The sequence below is a fragment of the Ogataea haglerorum genome (assembly GCF_019207285.1).
Source record: "Ogataea haglerorum isolate 81-453-3 chromosome Unknown 81-453-3_NODE_5_length_632335_cov_97.011461, whole genome shotgun sequence".
Lineage (NCBI taxonomy): Eukaryota > Fungi > Ascomycota > Pichiomycetes > Pichiales > Pichiaceae > Ogataea > Ogataea haglerorum.
The window spans coordinates 345,488-362,859 of NW_025065155.1; the positions used below are offsets into that span (position 1 = coordinate 345,488).

At 61.1% G+C, this 17,372-nt stretch overlaps 3 protein-coding genes across 3 annotated transcripts; all 3 read right to left on the reverse strand.

The window, feature by feature from the left end:
• Window positions 1-105: 105 nt before the first annotated feature.
• On the reverse strand, window positions 106-14,679 carry KL911_002149 (uncharacterized protein; the record flags this gene model as incomplete). Its single annotated transcript, XM_043197186.1, has 2 exons — window positions 106-14,320; window positions 14,621-14,679. 2 exons carry the CDS (start codon window positions 14,677-14,679, stop codon window positions 106-108), a joined length of 14,274 nt encoding a protein of 4,757 aa, XP_043055154.1.
• A 19-nt stretch (window positions 14,680-14,698) lies between these two features.
• KL911_002150 (uncharacterized protein) lies at window positions 14,699-15,519 on the reverse strand (the record flags this gene model as incomplete). The annotated part of the gene is made up of 2 exons (XM_043197188.1): window positions 14,699-15,259; window positions 15,319-15,519. The coding sequence occupies 2 exons, from the start codon at window positions 15,517-15,519 to the stop codon at window positions 14,699-14,701; spliced, it is 762 nt and encodes a 253-aa protein (XP_043055155.1).
• A 386-nt stretch (window positions 15,520-15,905) lies between these two features.
• KL911_002151 (uncharacterized protein) lies at window positions 15,906-17,329 on the reverse strand (the record flags this gene model as incomplete). Its single annotated transcript, XM_043197189.1, has 2 exons — window positions 15,906-16,541; window positions 16,610-17,329. 2 exons carry the CDS (start codon window positions 17,327-17,329, stop codon window positions 15,906-15,908), a joined length of 1,356 nt encoding a protein of 451 aa, XP_043055156.1.
• Window positions 17,330-17,372: the final 43 nt, after the last annotated feature.

Genomic DNA, 17,372 nt, shown 5'->3' on the forward strand with positions numbered 1-17,372 from the left:
TATAGGGGCTACGTCTGGGGGGAAGGAGAAGGCGAGGGAAGGAGAAGGCGAACAGCTTCTGAAAAAATAAATCTTAGCTAATCAAATAACTATCCACTCTGCTATTTATCTTTCTCCCGTCTCGGCAAAGAACTGGCGCAGAATCGAGGCCAGCATCTCGGGCAGCTCCTCGATCTCGCTCACCACCACGTAGTACTCGAACGGGAACGTGTCCAGGTACTTGTGGACCTGCAGCTTGAGCTCGCCCGACGCGTCGGGCACGTATTTTGCCTGGCTCATCTGTAGTATGCTCTCCGTGTTGGCGATGCCGTCGATGACCACGAAAACCAGCATGATGTGGTTTTCGCGCGCGCGCCGCACCAGCCGCCGGATCGTCTCGTGGTCCTCGCACACGCCGTCCGACAGAACGATCTCCAGCTGCCACAGATTCTCCGATGCCGGCTTGGTGGCAGCAAACAGCTCCAGCGACGTAGCCACGAGCCTGCGCACGTCGGTGCGCGTCTGCTCGAACGTGAAGTTCTGGAACACCCTCGCGCCGGCGTCGGCGGTGAACTGGGCGTCGAACGGATGCACCACGTCGGTGGACTCGCCGAACTTGACGACCGAGAGCTGGCCGGACTCGAGCTGGGTCAGCGCCTTGGAAACGAGCGCGATCGACTGGAACGCGATCTCGACGGCCTTCGACTCGGCCATCGACTTCGAGTCGTCGACGGCGATCATGATCTGGTACTGCCGCTTGCTAGGCTTGGTTCTGCGCATCCAGATCTTGTCCTTGCGGAACTGCGACGCGATGTAGGGGATGATTTTCTTCATGTTGAGCCGCTTGCCGGTCTTGTAGTCGCCCTTGAGCTTTGTGGCGACCGTCGGCTCGAGAATCAGCCGCAGCTGCTCGCACAGCCCCGCCGTGAACTCCCGCGTGGCCTCGTCCGCCCGCTGCCACAGCGCCGCCGCCTCCTCGGGCGCGCGCGCGGCGGTGGCGGTGCGAGGTGTGGCAGCGTCGATCGGCGTGTCCTCGTCCTCGTCCTCGTCCATCTCGTCGTCGGCGCGCAGGCCGGGCACGCGCTCCTGCTTGATGTCTGGCGCGCGCTCGGGCGGCGCAGCGTCGGCGACACCTTCGACGCCTTCCGCGTCGCCATCGTCACCGCCTTCCGCGGCTCCCTGCTCCGGCGCCTGCTCCGGCGCCTGCTCCGGCTCCTCGATCTCCATCTCGTCGTCCATCTTCATCGCCTGCTCCTGCGCCGCAGCGCCGACCGCCTGGGTGTCGCTCTGCGCGTTCTCCCCGTCCAGGTGCTGGAACTCGTCCGGGTTCTCGCCCGTCTGCTCTGCCGCGTCCACGTCGGCCTCCAGTATCTCCTGGTGCCGTCTGTAGAACTCCTTGAGCGAGTCGCCGAGCTGCTTCAGCGTGCTGGCGGCCGACTCGCGCGACCGGTCGGTCTGCTCCTGCGCGTCCTGCGCCTGCGCCGCGCCGCTCGCGCCCACGTTGTCCTGCTCGGTCTCTGCGCTCGCGCTGGCTCCCTCGGCCTGTGCGCCGTCGTCTGCCGCCGCCGCCGACTCGGCGTCCCGCACGGCGTCCGGCGCGCTGTCCGCGCCGCCCTCCGCTGCGTCTGCGGCCTCTGCGTCTGCCTCTGGAGCGGCCTCCGTCTTGAGCTCCTCAGACGCCTCTTCGTCCGAGCCGTCTGCCCCTTCTTCGCCTTCTGCTTCGCCTTGCTCCGCTTCCTCTTCTCCAGCATCTTCTGGCTCAGCACGCTCGCCCTCGCCTTCAGCTTCCTCTTCTCCTTCCTCTTCTCCCTCCTCTTCTTCTTCCCCTTCGCCTTCTTCCTCCTCCTTTGCTTCCGCTTCGTCTTCTCCCCCATCTCTTTCGTTGTCCTCTGCCTCCTCGTCGATCTCCATGTCCTCCACTCCATCCTTTTCATCGTCCTCGCTTTCCTCCTCTCCGTCCAAATTCAGGTCCTCCGGTAGCTCCAGGGCCTCGCCCTGCTCGACGTCCATCTCTGCGTCGTCGCCGTCGCGGACCTCGTCCTCCTGCTCGCCAACATCCTCCTGCTCGCCGTCGCTCGCCTCCTCGGCCTTCTCCTGCTCGCCGTCGCCGTCTCCTTCCTTCTCCTCATCCACGGCCTCCATGTCCTCGCCCGTCTGGCCTTTCAAGTCGTCCTTCTCCTTCTCCTTCTCGCCCGACGCTTCCTCGTCCCACATCTTCTCGTCCACAGCGTTGGGGTCCAGATCGTCCACGTCGCCAACTTCCTCGTCCGCAGACTCCTCATCGTTGTCGCCGTCATCTTCGTCCTCGCCATCCTGAGCATCCAGCTCCTCCAGATCGCCCTGCATGTCGCCCTCCACGTCCACGGCGTCGTCATTGTCCTCTTCTCCGTCGTTCTGGTCCCGCTCCTGCTTTCCCCCAACGAGGTCATCCAGATTCTCGTCCTCCTCCACGTCCTTCGAGTGATTCGTCGCGCCGTCGCCGTCGCCGTCGCCCAGACCCGTGCCGCTCTCGGCAGGCCCAGACTCCTCGTCACTGGCACCGTCCGGCGAACAGAACCCGTCGGTAGCCACGCTCAGTAGCAGCGTGCACAGCTCAAAAAGGCCACGTGACACCCCCACGTAGTTGGCCTGCGCTTTGCCCAGCACTATACTCGCCGCGTTGAAGTAGTGCTCCAACACGGGCACCACGTAGCACAGCAGCGCACGCACGGCGCCGTCGACGCCGTCGTCATAGTGCAACTGCTCCAGCAACTGCACAAAGTTGCCGACCCGCTCTTTCAGCACGTCGCCATACAACAGGCCCAGCAGCTTCGCTAACCGACGCTGGCTGTCCACAAACCAGTTGTCCGCGTCCTCGTCGAGTGGGGCAGTTTGCAGCTGCCGGATCTTTTGGATGCTCACCAGCACAGAGCCGAACAGCTCGCTGCCGGCCGCGGCAACATTGGCGTCGTGCTCGACCAGCGACAGCTGGTCGAGCGAGACCGACGCATCGAGCCAGTCCAGCACGGTGTCTGCGACAAAACCGAGCGCCGGATGAGTCTGTTTCCACGCGGCGAGCTGTGCGCGCAGAGAGTCGAGCCCGCGCCGCGCCGCCTTCAGCCTGTCCCAGTCGCTCTGTGTAAGCAGCCTGTTCTCAAGCACCAGTTGCACGTCTTCAACTTTCAGCACAGGGCCCACGTCGAGCCCTGCAGCCACCTCAGAAACTTTGGTTGCCATGGCAACCACCTCGGGCAACTTGCGCACGGTGGCAACGACGTGTGCGGCGTGTGGATCCACACCGACAATCTTGTCTGCAGTGGCAGGACGCAAAGTCCTGAGTGCGTCCTCGACGGCGTCCCGAGCAGCACACACGTCTCCAATCTTGTGCCGCGTCGCGACCAGCGACACCAGCACGTTCTCAGCAGCGGCTAGCGCCTTCTGCGCGTCTGTCACGGGCACCTCGGCGTGGCAGTTAGCCACCGCCGCGCGCAAGCGCGGAAGCAGCTCCAGCACACGGAAAAAGTACACGTCGCACCCCTCGAGGGCCGTGTGGCGGAACGTGCGCGAGTTGGCCAGCACCGCCGTCGTCGACGCAAGCAGGGCCTGAGTTTTCGTGTTGGTCTGCAGCTTGAGCCCGCTGCGGCGCAGCTCCTTCAAGGTGTCGCTCAGCAGCTTGCGCTTCTCCTGTTTGAGAGCCGCCACCTGTTTTTTGTTCTCGTCGGTTAGCGTTTTTGGCGTTTCTGCACGCAGCTTTTCTGCTGCCTGGACGATCTCATGGCAGAACTCATAGAACGGAGCAACAGGCTCTGCTGCGAGCTCGCCCAGGTAAGTTTCCATGTTGCGGTGGACGGTGTGGATGTTTTTGAACATCGAAATGTCCGTAGCCGGCAAGTCGCCAAGAGCAACTGGGCAGGTGCCAATAGTCTTTGGCAAAAATTGACTGACAGGCGCTTTCAGTCCACTCTCGATCATATCAGCGACCGTGCCGCTCAAAACGTCCCGGTACCGGCGCACCAGCTTGTACAGGCTTTGGTGCGACTTGCGCGAGCTCTGTTTCAGAGCATCGACATTGATATCCTTCCAGCTGGCTAGCAAAATGACCTCCTTGACCTGTTTGTCGAGCACCTTCTTTTCTGCAGCCACTGTTTCCTCGACGGCGGCCAGAAATGGTTGGAAAAAGTCCAGCACGTTGTACAGTGCGTCATGCAACTCCTGCTGAGCCTTAACGTGCTCCGCAAACGCCCGCACCAACCTGAACCGGTGCTTCATGTCACCGCGCGTGGCTTGCGAGATAAAGACGTTCACGGCCCCCACCAGCTGCGCCACGTCTTGATGTTCCGGCACAACAACGCTCTCAAATAAATGGAACCACCACTTGCCCATGCCTGTCTCAAAAGCGCGCTCCTCGTTCGCCAAGATCTCCTTCCATGAACTCAGCTCAAGCCGTCTCCACGAAACAACTAGATCGGCCAGATTCTGGAAGTGTCGCTGCAGCGACACGCCCGAGTGCGCATATTTCTCCCACTCGTTAACAAACGTGTAGATCTGCTCAATTTTCGCGAGCAGCCGGAACAGCGGCGTGTCGGCGCGGTACGCAAGATACTCCTCGCAGATGCGCAACAGCTGCTGCAACGTTGCGTGCTCGGGCCACTGTTGAAGCAGCTCGCTCACGTGACCTTGCAGGGCGAGCACGAGCTGGCCTGAGCGGCGAGTTTCGTGAGGGCTGAAGTCGCGGTAGAAGTCGAGCGTGCGGTTTTCGTTCGTGGCAAACGTGTCCATTGCACGGGCCATCTGCAGGACGGAGCTGGCGAGCAGGGAAGGACTGTTGATGGCACAGCTCTCTCGGGCAACCAGTTGCCCGACACATTCCACCACAGACGCGCCTTCCAGCACCAGCTGCTGCAGTCCAAGCGGGCTGTCCAAATGGTAGCTGCAAAAAGCACCTGAAAGCTCCGCGTACAACTCGTCCCAGCCCGCCGTCTGTGCACCGCCCGAGACCTCGATCTCCGCGTCAGGGAACAGCTGCGCGAACTCTTTTTCAGCGTCGACGCTGGCGTCGTCGTACTGGAACACGCCGTGCTGCTTAGACTCCTGCTCCTCGAGCTTAAGTCGCCGCATGCTCCAGCGGTAATATGCCGTCATCAGCGCCGCGTGCAGCAGCTCGTCTGAGTTTGCCGCATGCTGGCGCTGGAAATGCAGCGCCTTGACCTCGAATACGATCAGCTTTTCCGCGTCGGCTGCGTCGATCGACCGCGATTTCACGAGCTGGTTGGTCTGCGTAAGCGTCTGCGCCAGTTTGTCGGCGTTGCCCAGCACAGAAGGGTCCACGGGCCAGAGTTTTGAGTCGCACAGCTTGCCCTCACCAAGAAGATCAAGACCCAGCCGCAATGCGTACACAAAGCCTGCCAGCACGTCGTTGAGGTCGGCAAACTCGCTGAAGTTCTGTCTGAGACGCAGGAAGAACTGCGTCGAGTTGCGGTGCAGATTCTGCACCTCGAGCGCGCTCTTCAGCATCGTCGCCTCAGCGGCCTCCATCAGCGACCCAATAGTCCTGTTTTTCACGGCAGAGTCCAGAAAGATCGTCCATTCCTGGAATAGGGCCTCGATCGGCTCGCCCGACCGGTACACCTTTGGCGCCGCAGGCGCAGCCTCGTCGACGATCGGCAGCAGGCCCTCGACGTGCACAGCCCTATCGCCGAACACAACGCCGCAGTACGCAGCCCACGAGCTGCGGATATCCGTCACCAGCTGTTGCAACCGCACATAGTCGTCGTAGATCACGTGATCCGCAACAGCCGGGTCGTTGGCCTGGCTCGGCACGAAGAGCGCGAGCATGCCGCAGGCAAAGAGGACCCAGGCGCGACCCAGGTCGCTGCGTGTGGTGTGTGCAAGCAGCACGGGCGCAAAGAAGTGCGCAAACACGTCGGAAAAGAACGGCACGTCGCGCAGCGTTGTCTGGTAGCTGGCGATGGACTGGACGGAGAGAGAATCGTTCAGCTGAGCAAGCTCCGTCGTGCTGCCCGTGTGGATCGCGCAGATGTGCAGAATCCAGTGCACCAGGAGCCGCCGCAGATTTTCCAACGGGCTATTCAACGCCGTGCTATTTTTCAGTACCGTCTGCAGCAAAAACTTGGAATCTGACAGCGCCTCGTCTATGGCTGCTCCAGAGAGCTGTTTCATATTCTGGCCGGCGTCGACAAGCTGCTCCACCAGCTGCTGCCCCAGAAGCCCCGAGATCTTGGACTGCGAGTCTCCGGCCCACAGGTTATCCAGGATCCGCGGATACGGCTTGAACGGGCTCTGGTTCCACTTGGTGAGCGAGAGCGTTGGTCGGGCGGCCAGGAGCGCGAGTTTCAGATTTTCTGCGCTCATTGCGAGCGGCTGATTGTCGCTGCAGCACGCCAGGTCGACGAAGTTGAGCAGTAGGTCGAACATTGCGGCGTAGGGGTGTTTTCTGGCGTTGAGGAACGAGGCCGAGATTCGTTTCAATGCAGCGATTTTCTCCGTGATCTCGTCCAGAAAGTCCACAGAAACGCCCGCCACACACTGCTCAAGCACTGTGACAAACGTCTGCCTCAGATTTGCCACCACCTCGAAATTCTCCGAGTACTGCTCCATGCAGACCTGGTCGAACTCGGCCGCCGCGTCGACGAGCAGCTGGTACCTCTGCCACGACTCGGCCGTCGCTGGATACACCGCTTTGCTCTTTTCCCAGATCAGCGCCATGGAGTGGCCCTGGCGGAGCTCTAGCTGCTTGGCGAACGACTCGGCGACAGCGCGCAGCGGCTCGCCATTGCCGGGGTACTTATCCAGCCAAGCCAGGATTTTTTCCTGGTAGATGCGCAGCTTGGTTTCGTGCTGCACGGTCGAACAGTCCACGATGCCCTGCCAAATGAACATGAGCTTGAACAGCGCGCGGAACTGGCCGGAAACGGTCCACCGGCTTTGCGCCGCCTTTAGCTCCGATCGCACAAACTCGGCAATCCCGAGCACAAGGCCATAAACGTCGAGTCGCGGCACGTTTTTCAGCGTTCTTCCAACGGCCTGTGCAGCCGACCGTTCAAGGTACGTGAGTTCTGTGACCTTGGCGTTTTCGGCGCGCGCGTGTAGCTTTTTCAGGAACTGCTGAGCCGCATAGAGCATGCCCACGTCGTGGAAGAAGTAGACCGTTTCCGGCGAGTCGAGCTGCGGCCGTTGCTGGGCCAAACTGTTCAGAATGTAGCTGTTGAGCAGCGGCTGGAGCGGCTGGGCGGCAACGGCGACTTTGACTGGCTTGTTGGTCTGCGCAGCCTCGTACAGATCTGAAATTTGCGCAGGGAGCTGTAGCGAGCTGTAGAACTCGAGCCGGCCCGCAATTTGTTCTAGAGCGGCGCAAATGTGCCTGAAGTTTGGCAATTTGGCCGCATTTGCAACCAGCGCAGATATCTGCGTGTGCGACCACATAGGCAGCGCCGCTGCCGCGACGTCCGCAAGATGTTTGCCCGGCTTGGTCAGCGCGTCGGCCAGCACGGCGAGCGCAGCCACCCCGGCGTCATACGAGCTCACATGTGCCGAGACACTCTCACGTGCCAGCAGCCGTCTATCGAAGCTCGTGGCGCGTTGCTCGATCTGTTCCAGATAGATTTCGATGCCCCTATTGCGCATGGCGCGCGAAAGCTCGCCGTATCTTGGATCGGCAGTCAAAAAGAGCCGGAAATCAGGGTGCGGCCGCAAGTGGCGCGGGTTTCCATCTGCGTCCGTGCACTCGTTAATGACCAGTGAGCCGTCCATTTCCAGCAGCGAGTTGAGTCTATCCAGCACGCTCGGGCTACACAGGTTGGCGTTGTCCAGCACCAGCCAATGGCCTTTTTCAACGGCCTGCACGAGCAGACTGTCGAACCAGCGGAACTTGATCTTGTCGCCCTGGGCGAGCTTTTCGCAGAGAACCGTGTACCGGGCCTCCAGCTCCTGGAACTTGTCCGATTCCACAGATTTCTGTAGCACGGCAAAATGCCGTTGCAATTCATCGAACTGCCCCCTGGAAATCTCATGCGTAGCCAAGTAGTCGATGAACCGCAACGTGTGCTGCAAAACGGCCACGTTGCCCGCGCTGGACAGCAAATTGTACGCGGCAGCCTGCATCAGATACGTCTGCAGGTCCTGTGCAAACTCGGCAATCTCACGTGACAGGTCGTCCTGCTCGTAGCCACCCAGAATGTCCATGCTGTCGATATCGTTGTTCATCGAGAACTCGTACAGTCGCGTGCCGACGACGCCGGCCGCAAACCGCACCAGCTCGGTCTTGCCCGCGTTCGAGGGGCCGACAAGGATCAGCGGCCACTGCTTTTTGACGCATCGCAGCAGCGTCTCCAATGCCGTGAAATTGCACTGCAGCGGGCTCAGCTTGTCGTCGGCGAGATACTGGTTCAGTCTGTTGCGCGGCACAAGCTCCGCCTGGCATTGCACGTAGTCCAGCGTCATCTGATAGTACGGCGCAGTTGGAGCTCTGGCTCCAAACACCTGCTCGTATAGCTCCTGTGCGCGCTCTCTGTCGGCAGACGTCCGGAAACGGTGTTGAACCACCATCTCGAAAAAGTCACCGGGGGCTGGCGACTCCAGCAGGCTCGGCGAGCTCATCAGCGAGAGCCACCGCAGCGTATCCCGCAAATTAAACTCCCACGGCCCGCCAACAGCTCCCCATTTGCGGTGGAGCACCACCTCTTTTTCTAGCAGCGAAACAAAGTCCACCAGTTTGTCACTAACGCTGTGGTCCAGCTGTGGATACAAATGACGCGCAATCATCTTTAGATCCACCTCCGTCAGCATATCGACATACACCACCGAAAACCGGTTCACAAACGATTTCGGCAGACCTTTTCTGCCACCGCCCTGGTGCTGTGGGTTTTGAGCAGCAAACACCAAAAAGTCCGGGTGGCTGCGGAAACTCCTGTCCAGCTCGGGAATATACGCCTCGCCACGGTGGTCGAGACAGGCATTCAGCCCTTCCAGCACAGACTGTGAGGCCAAGTTCATCTCATCGAGCAAAACCCAGTCGCCGCGCTTCATGGCACGCAAAAACGGAGCATCACGCCATCTGAACTCGCCGGCCTCGCCGTCTTCAACAGGTGAATCCGACCCGAACAGATCGATCAGGTCTGTCTGCTCGGAAAGATTGATCCGTGTAAGACTTTTGCCGACGGCCGCCGCCAGCGCGGAAACAAGACTGGTCTTGCCCACGCCGGGACTGCCCTCGAGCAGGATTGGCTTGTGGATCTGCATCGCACGCACCACGCGCATCGCGTTCGCCGCCGTCGTTGGCGCAGCTAGGTTGAAATTCGAGTCCTGACTGGTGGAGGCCCTCGAAACCCGGAACTGGCCGCAGATCACGTGATCATCTGTCACGTGAACCTCACAAGGTGCCGTGTAGAGCGGTTGCAAGTCGTCACCGCTGAATTCGGCGAGCTTTTGCACAAACTCGAGTTTTGTTTTGCGCAGGTTTTCCTCGTCGTCGGCGAGGAAGGCGGTGTTGTTCGTTCCGAGCCCGTCAATAAACACCATGCATGCGCCGTGGAGCAGGGCTGCTGCGGGCGCCGTGCCGTTGGTCGTGGCAGAGTTGATGAACGTGACCCACGCCAGAATGTCTCTGAGTGAGATGACGCCACTTGTTGCGGAACCGTTGCCCAGCCGCAGACCGTACCATTCCGAAAAGCGCACCACGGCGTCTGCCAGGTGTCCATTTCCCGGCACGAGCTGCGTCTCCACGATCTGGCGCACGTCGTCGAAACTCTCCATCGACGGCACCCAAATCTCCGTAAACCTGTTCCGCAGCGCTGGCGACAGCTCTTTCTTGCCGTAGTCGCCGCCCGGGTTCATCGTGGCGAGGAACTGGAAGCTTTCGTGGGCCACCACGGCGGCATCCTCGCTGCCCTTTTCCGCAAGCAGCAGGCTGCGTTCTGGCTCCAGCACAGAGTTTAGTCTTTCGAGCACGGAGTCGTCGGCGAGCGAGATCTCGTCCAGCAGGAAAAAGCAGCCCTTTTTCATTGCCGTCACGAGCGGGCCGTCGAACCATTCGAATAACACGCGCGACGCGGCGAGCAGCTGCTCCACAGTCTTTGTCTCTTCGTCAGAAAGCGCTCCCTGGCGCCGCAAGTCATTGTAGACGCCCATAGCGGACTCCAGGCCGTCGTACGTGGCGCCGTGTGCGGCGAGCACGCCGCGCAGCCCTGCCTCGAGGTTATCCTTGAGCTTCTGTCTGTTTCTGACTGGTCTTTGCGACCCGAGCAAATCGCCCGTTTCGGTGTTCTGGTGTGCGTTGACAACGATCAGCTCCTTGCCGTAGAACTCGGCGACCAGCTGGCAGACCGTCGTTTTCCCGCACCCGGTCTCACCGACGAGCAACAGCGGCTCCTTGTGCTTAATGGACATGGCCACAAGCACGGCGAGCCGGCGCATGGCCTTGGTCCAGACAACAGGTCCTGGGCGCCGCAGCAGCGGCGCCAGCTCCTGCTGCTCGAGCTGGGCGTAGTAGCCGTCCATGTCCAGCTTGACGCGCATCACGTTCTCGATCGCCGTTTTGACCACCTCTTTCTCCTCTGCGCGTCGCACACGTTCAGCCAGCAGCATGTACCCGTTGGCGGCGAGCTGCTCGTAGCCGACGGCGTCGCGCAAAGCCCAGCGGAACAGGTCGCGCAGCGTGGCAAACGAGTTCTTTTTCTCGAACAGCCGCGTGCTCTGCCGCTGCACAGACAGCTCCCGGTACACCTCGACGATCTTGCGCGCGTACGACGGCGCGATCTGGCACCGCTCGCGCAAGATGATCTCGAGCTCGTCCTGCGGGATGTCGTCAAAGTGCAGCTCCAAAAACCGGTTGCGGAAAGCCTTGGACAGCACTTTTCTGCCCCCGTACAGCCCCGGCGGGTTCTGCGTGGCAAACAGCATAAAGTCCGGGTGCGGCCTCACCACCTCCTGGGTTTCCGGGATAAACAGCTCTCTGTTGTCGTCGAGCAGTCTGTTGAGCGCCTCGAGCACGTCGGTCGGCGCGAGGTTGAGCTCGTCCAGCACAATCCAGTGGCCCTTGCGCAGCGCGTCCACCAGCACGCCCTCGCGGAAAACAAGCTTGCCCGTGTCGTCCGACACGTACGTGCCCAAGTACTCCTGCAAGTCGGTGTGCTCGTGGTTGTTGATGCGCACAAACGTGTGCCCCGTGATCTTCGCCAGATAGCTGATCATGGAGGTCTTGCCCGCCGAGGTCGGGCCCTGGACCAGCACAGGGAACCGGCCGCTCGACGCGCGCACAAGGTTCATCAGGTTCTTCTCCACAAACGGCGTCATGATGTAGTGCGGCTGCTGCTCCGGCTCGTGCGGGCCGCGCCGCATCCAGTAGTGCTTGAACTGCACGTACCGCTGCGTGTCGCTGGACGGGTCGGCAGGCACCTGCGCCAGCACGGAGCGCGCGTTTTTCAGCCGCTGGATCGTGTGCTTCTCGATCAGCGGCCGCAGCTTGGCCTCCGACTCGGCGTCCAGCAGCGTCAAGAACGACATACAGAAGCCCTCGTACAGCGACCGGCGGAGCCCGTAGATCGCCACGATGTCCCGCACGTACTGTAGCGTGCGGGTGAGCGTGCGCACGCTGAAGTGCGGCTTCTGGTTGCTGCCGTCGACGATCTCGTTCGTGTCGGCGAGCCGCTTCGCCGCCAGGTACAGCTCCGCCACGTCGTTGCCGACCCACTCGTCGGCAAGCGCGTAGCGGCCGATGTAGCTGTCGATGATCATGAGCAGGTCGGCGATGTCCTGGTCGGGCGAGTGCACGTACACCTCCGTGAACCGCGACCGGATGCCTTCGGGCAAGTCCTTCTTGCCCACGTCGGTAGCAGGGTTCATGCAACCAAAGATGCGGAACTCAGGATGCGCCTTCACGCTCTCGACGTCTCCTTTCTCCGACAGCAGCAGGTTGCGCTGCGCGGCCTCCTCGTTCAGCAGCTCCGCCACGCTGTCGAGCGTTTCTGGCGCCGCCAGGTTCATCTCGTCCAGGAGCACCCAGTCGCCGCTGCGCACCGCGTGCACCAGCGAGCCCTCGACAAACTTGAACACGAGCGACTTGTCCGCGGAGCTGGCCTGCTTCTCGAACTCCCGCACGCGCTCGTACAGCGCGCGCCACTCGGCCATCAGCGCGGCCTTGTCGGTGTCGTTCAGCCTGCGTTTTTTCGCGAGCTCGTCGTCCTGCTTCGCAAACAGCGTCTCGGCCATTTTGAACGCCTCGCGCCACAGCCGCACCACGCCCTTCCACTGCGCCCTGTTGAACATCTTGGCCAGCAGCTTCAGGAACTGCTCGTTCTTCTTCACGGAAAACGACCGCCGGAACAGCTCCTCGAAGTCCTCCTGCACCGGGATCGCCAGGCTCTTCGTCGTCACCGGCTTGAACCCGCCCAGCAGGTCGCCCACCTCCGTCTGCTGCGACACGTTGATCACGGTGAGCTTCTTGTTGAGCAGCCGCGCCATCTCCTGGACGATCGTCGTCTTGCCCGTGCCTGTTTCTCCTACAAGCAGCAGCGGCTCGCACAGCGCCACACCGACGCCGATCTTCTCCATCAGCCGCAGACAATGGTTGGTCCGGGCAAATGCCGTGCTCTTGCGCGCCGGCTTCAGCCCCAGAGCCGCCTTTTTGCGCAGATGCGCCCGCCCCACAGACACAGAGTCGGCAAACTCCTCGAACGACGGCACGTGCTTGTTCACGTGCACCGTTGCCCGCGACGTCGGCACCTCCAAGCACACGGCGACGGCCTGCACGACGGCCTCAATCGGGCTGCGCTCGGCTATCGAGCTAGTGAAGCAGTCCACCGTTTCCTGGAAAATAAGGTCGAACACCTCCTCCGGAAGCAGACTGGCGCTGTCGACGTGCCGGTCCTCCAGGATCCGCGTGCACCGTCTGCACAGCTTCATGAGGTCTCTGATGGTGAGAGCTCTCGGCTGCGCGCCCCTGTTCATGCTCAGAAACTTGCGCGAGCCGTACAGCTCCCTCACGTCCTGGAAGCACCTGATAAACATGGCGGTGAAATTAGCTAGCAGCGGGAACTTGGTGTCCAGAATCGTGCGCAGCTCGTTGGCGTCGAGCTCCTCGAGCTCCACAACGTTCCACAGCCGCAACCCGATCATGTCGGGCAACGCCACTCTGCGCAAGTCGCCCGCAACACGCAGCGACGAGATCAGCTGGAACCCGTTCGCGGCCTTGATCACCTCGCCTCGGGACGGAATCGTGAGCTCTCTTTTCTCCAGCAGGCTCAGCAGAATCGACAGAACCTCGTTCGGAGCCTTGTCGATGTCCTCCACAAGCACCCAGCGGCCCTCCTTGACGGCGGTCGTCAGAACACCGTTTTTCCACTCAAAAGTGCCCGGCTTGGCTCCCGACGAGTACGTTCCCAGAAGCAGCTTCGGGTCTGTTTGCTGGTTCAGGTGGATCTTCACCATCGTGTCCAGCTGCAGCTGTTTGGCCACCTCGTTGATCAGGAACGTCTTGCCCGTCCCCGAGCGGCCTACCAGCAGCACAGGTTCGGATCTCTGTATGCTTTGCGCCAGCCGGTTCATGGAAGCCAGAGACTTTGGAAGCGGCACGAATTCGGAGCTAGGGACGTGCTCTGCTCTGCCGCGCACGAGGCCGCCGATGTTGGGGAGCACCACGTCGGCCACGATCGTCGCGCCGTCAGAGAAGTCTGCCTGCACAAACTTGACGGTGTACTTGTTTTCCGTGCGGGCGGCCTGCAGACACGGGTATTTCAGCAGGCCGGCAAGCCGCTGTGCTTCGTATAATGCAAGAAACTCGTAGTCGATGCCGTCGACGCCCTCATAGACGCCCAAAAAGGGGCCCGGGCCAATATGGTTGCGGATCATTTCAACTGCCACCTTTTCGGACAGAAACAGGTGGATGGCGAGGATTTTGACTGCAAGCAGCTTGTTGACAGCCGACGTTTTCTCCGAACTAACTGCAGAGTGCAAAAGCGCAGAGTCGACGTACCGGTGGAACTTCTCCCTATCTGCGGTCAGAAGCCTGAAAAAGGAGAGGAAGACGGACTGCAGTTCGTGCTGGTCGATGGTTTCGAGGTCGATCATGCTGAAGAAGTGGTTTTTCTGCAAATAGAGCTCGATAATCGTCAAAGTCTCCGGACAGCTCGAGCCGATCTTGGCCAGACTGCTCAGGGCCACGGACCCTGCAACAGACACCGTCTTGTCGCGGTGTCTCAAGTACGCCCTTTCGATCTCGCCGTTGCTCGCAATGCGCGACGCCACCTCGACCACAAGCGGCCTCAGAGCGCACACGTACGCGGCCGTGGCAGTACTGTCGAGAAAATGGAGTGCTATGTTTGATAAGTTCGCAGAGTTGGAAATATTCCTATCAAAGAGATACGGATCGGGAACATGACGGCCCGGAAACTGGGCCTGTATCTCCCGATAAATTTTCACGTATTGCTGGAAGTCTATAACTAGCGAGTAGGACATGCTGGCTGACGTCCGGGGGTACCCTATAATGTATCTGAAATATTTTTCCTAATTTTTTTTCTACCGTTACACCGCCCTAATCTGCTATTCTCGCTTACGTGATCCGTCCTCGCCGCGAGAACGAGTCCACTCGGGAGCACCGCTCTGGCGCGGCGCGAGCGGCCCGGCGGCCGTCGAGACCCGGCCCCCGCACCGGCTTCTGTAGTCGCTGATGAAATCTGCCAGCGTCGCGAGCAGGTCGTCGTTGTCCATGCCGATCCATCGGCTCAGGTTAATGTATGCTAGCGTGTCTGCGAGCTCGTACTCGCCCAGCCTGTTTCGGGGCAGCTGGCCCTTTTTGATGTATTTCGGCGACACGTCGGCAATGTACGTCGCGCTGACGGCAAACACGTACGACATCTTCTTGCCCCAGCCGTCGCAGTAGAGCGTCGGGTTGTCGAACTGGTTTTCGCAGCTGTCCAGGTGCACCCACCGTCCGAGGTGCTGCGAGTAGTATTCGCACCACACGTGGTCCTCGGCGTTCCAGATGTACCGCACCTTGAGCCCGAGCGAGCACAGGAGCAGAATAAAGCAGTTGTTCCACTCTCCGCAGCGGCCTTTGCGGAGCGACAGCAGCGTCTTGGGGTTGTTGTAGCGCGGGAACTCGATCGTCTGGGCGCACCTGAGGCACCGGTACTGCTCGACGATGTCCGCGCGGCCGTCGAAGTGCTCCTTCTTGTACGGCCCCACCGGCTGCAGCGGCTGTATCTTGCTCTGGTCTGCGTTGCCGCACGGACAGGGGGGTCTGTCGACCCACGTGAAGAAGTCGCTCTTGTACCACGCGAGCAGCGCCCTGACCAGCCGGTCCGTGTAGTCGGGCGCGTCGGCGAGGCTCTCGAGCCGCTCGTGCACGCCCGACCGCAGCACCACGTCGAGGGCGGCGGACTGGGCCTCCTGGTCGGCGTACCTGTCCATCAGGCGGCTGATCGCGGCGAGCTGCCTGCCAAACGGCCGCGTGCTCGGCCGGCGCTCGCGGAGCAGCTCGCGGATCGTCCTGCGCTGCTGCTCAGCGTACTTGTCCTTAAACAGTCGTGCCAGCTGGGATATTTCCATAACAATATTTTTTTATGCCTCGATCCAAACACAGAAACACACACTCGGTGCACTACAACCAGGGCGTGCCGCAGAGGGGCCTGCTGGGAGAAAAGCTGCCGCTGTACGGCTACCTCATTGTGGGGCTCAGCTGGGCGGTTTTCGTGGTGGGCATAGGCACCGTGGCCGGGGCCTGGGACTGGGTGTTCGCGGGCACAAGGGCCGCCGTCTGGCTGTCGCAGTGGAAGGTGCTGGACGGCGAGGGCCGCGAGATCATCGACAGCTACTATGTCTACGCGTTTGCGCTGAACTTTGTCATTTTATGGATCTGGTGCGTCGTTTCGTGGATCGGCATGAAACTGTTCAGACACAGCAAGGGCAGCGGATGATTTATTTACTATTTCACCTCAAACACGTGGACGTGCTTGCCCGTCCGGATGAGCAGCAGCCGGCCGTCGACAACAAGGCTTCTGTCGACGGCGTCGTCCCACCGGCTCAGCCGGACGCGCTGCTTGCCGACAGACACGGCGCCGCCGGCGAGCAGCCGCTTGATCTCCTTTTTCGACACGCCGGGCAGCTTTCTGTGCAGCAGATCCCCCACGCTGGCTAGCTCGGCCTCGCGCACCGCCGTGATCATGTTCTGTCGGCGGAACGCGGCCAGAACCTCGTCGACGTCGACGTCTGCGTCCCCGTACAGAGCGTCGCTGATCACCAGGTTCGCGCGGCCCTCGCCGTCGCCGTGGAGGAGGTCGCACATCTCCACGGCGAGCACGCGCTGGCCCAGCCGCAGCGCCGGGTTCTGCCGGTGATAGTTGCAGATCCGCCCGATCAGCGCCGCCGGCAGCAGCGAGAACTTGTACAGCAGCTTCGGAACGTCCTCGTCCAGCGTGTTGTACAGAAACTGGTACAGCTGGAACGACGGCGTGAGGCTGCTGTCGATGAAGACGGCGTTGCCGGCGCTCTTGCCGAACTTCACGCCGTTCGCGGTCGTCAGCAGCGGCACCGTGGCACCAAACGCTTTTTTCTTCGCGCCCGGATGCATCCTGTCTATCAGATCCAGTCCCGCAACAATGTTGCCGTACTGGTCGTTCCCGCCCACCTGAACGTCGACGCCGTGGTTTTTGTTCAAGTAGTAGAAATCGTAGGCCTGCAGCAGCTGGTACGAGAACTCGTTGAAACCTATGCCGTGCTCAGACTCCAGTCTGCTTTTCACCGAGTCCCGCGAAAGCATCTGGTTCACTCTCACAAACCGGCCGTACTTGGCCAGAAACTCCAGAAACCCCATATCTTTCCACCAGTCGAAGTTGTTGCGCACAGAAACCGCGCCGTGAGAGCTGCCTAGGAGGCGGTTGCGACTGGCCGCGTAGCGCCGGCCGCTGCGGAAAAAGTGCTCGAACTGCGCCTGGATGCGCGCCACGTTGTCCAGCCGCTCGTGCTGCTCCATCTGCGCCCGCTCCGTCGTTTTCCCCGACGGATCGCCCACCGTCCCGGTGGCTCCTCCAACCAAGGCTGTAATGTTGTGTCCCCGGAGATTGAAGTGCAGAAGAACCATCAGCGGCAGCAGGTTGCCCAGATGCAGCGACCTGGCCGTCGGGTCGGCGCCGCAGTACAAGCCGAGCGCTTTTTCTCGCGCCAGCCGGGCCAGCTGGTCTTCGTTGACCACCGTCTCGATTAGCGAGCGGCGACGCAGGTGGTCGATAATCGGCTCGTTGGCATCGGCCTCAAAGTCCCCGGGACGCGTGTCGATCGAGTGCCGCGCCAGCAGGCTTTGCACCGCCGACGGAAACGTCCGCGCCTGCCGCGTCGTGGAAAACAGCCGTGTCAAGGACATAAGTACCGAATATTTAATTTTTCAGGAGCTAGGTGTGGTTGCA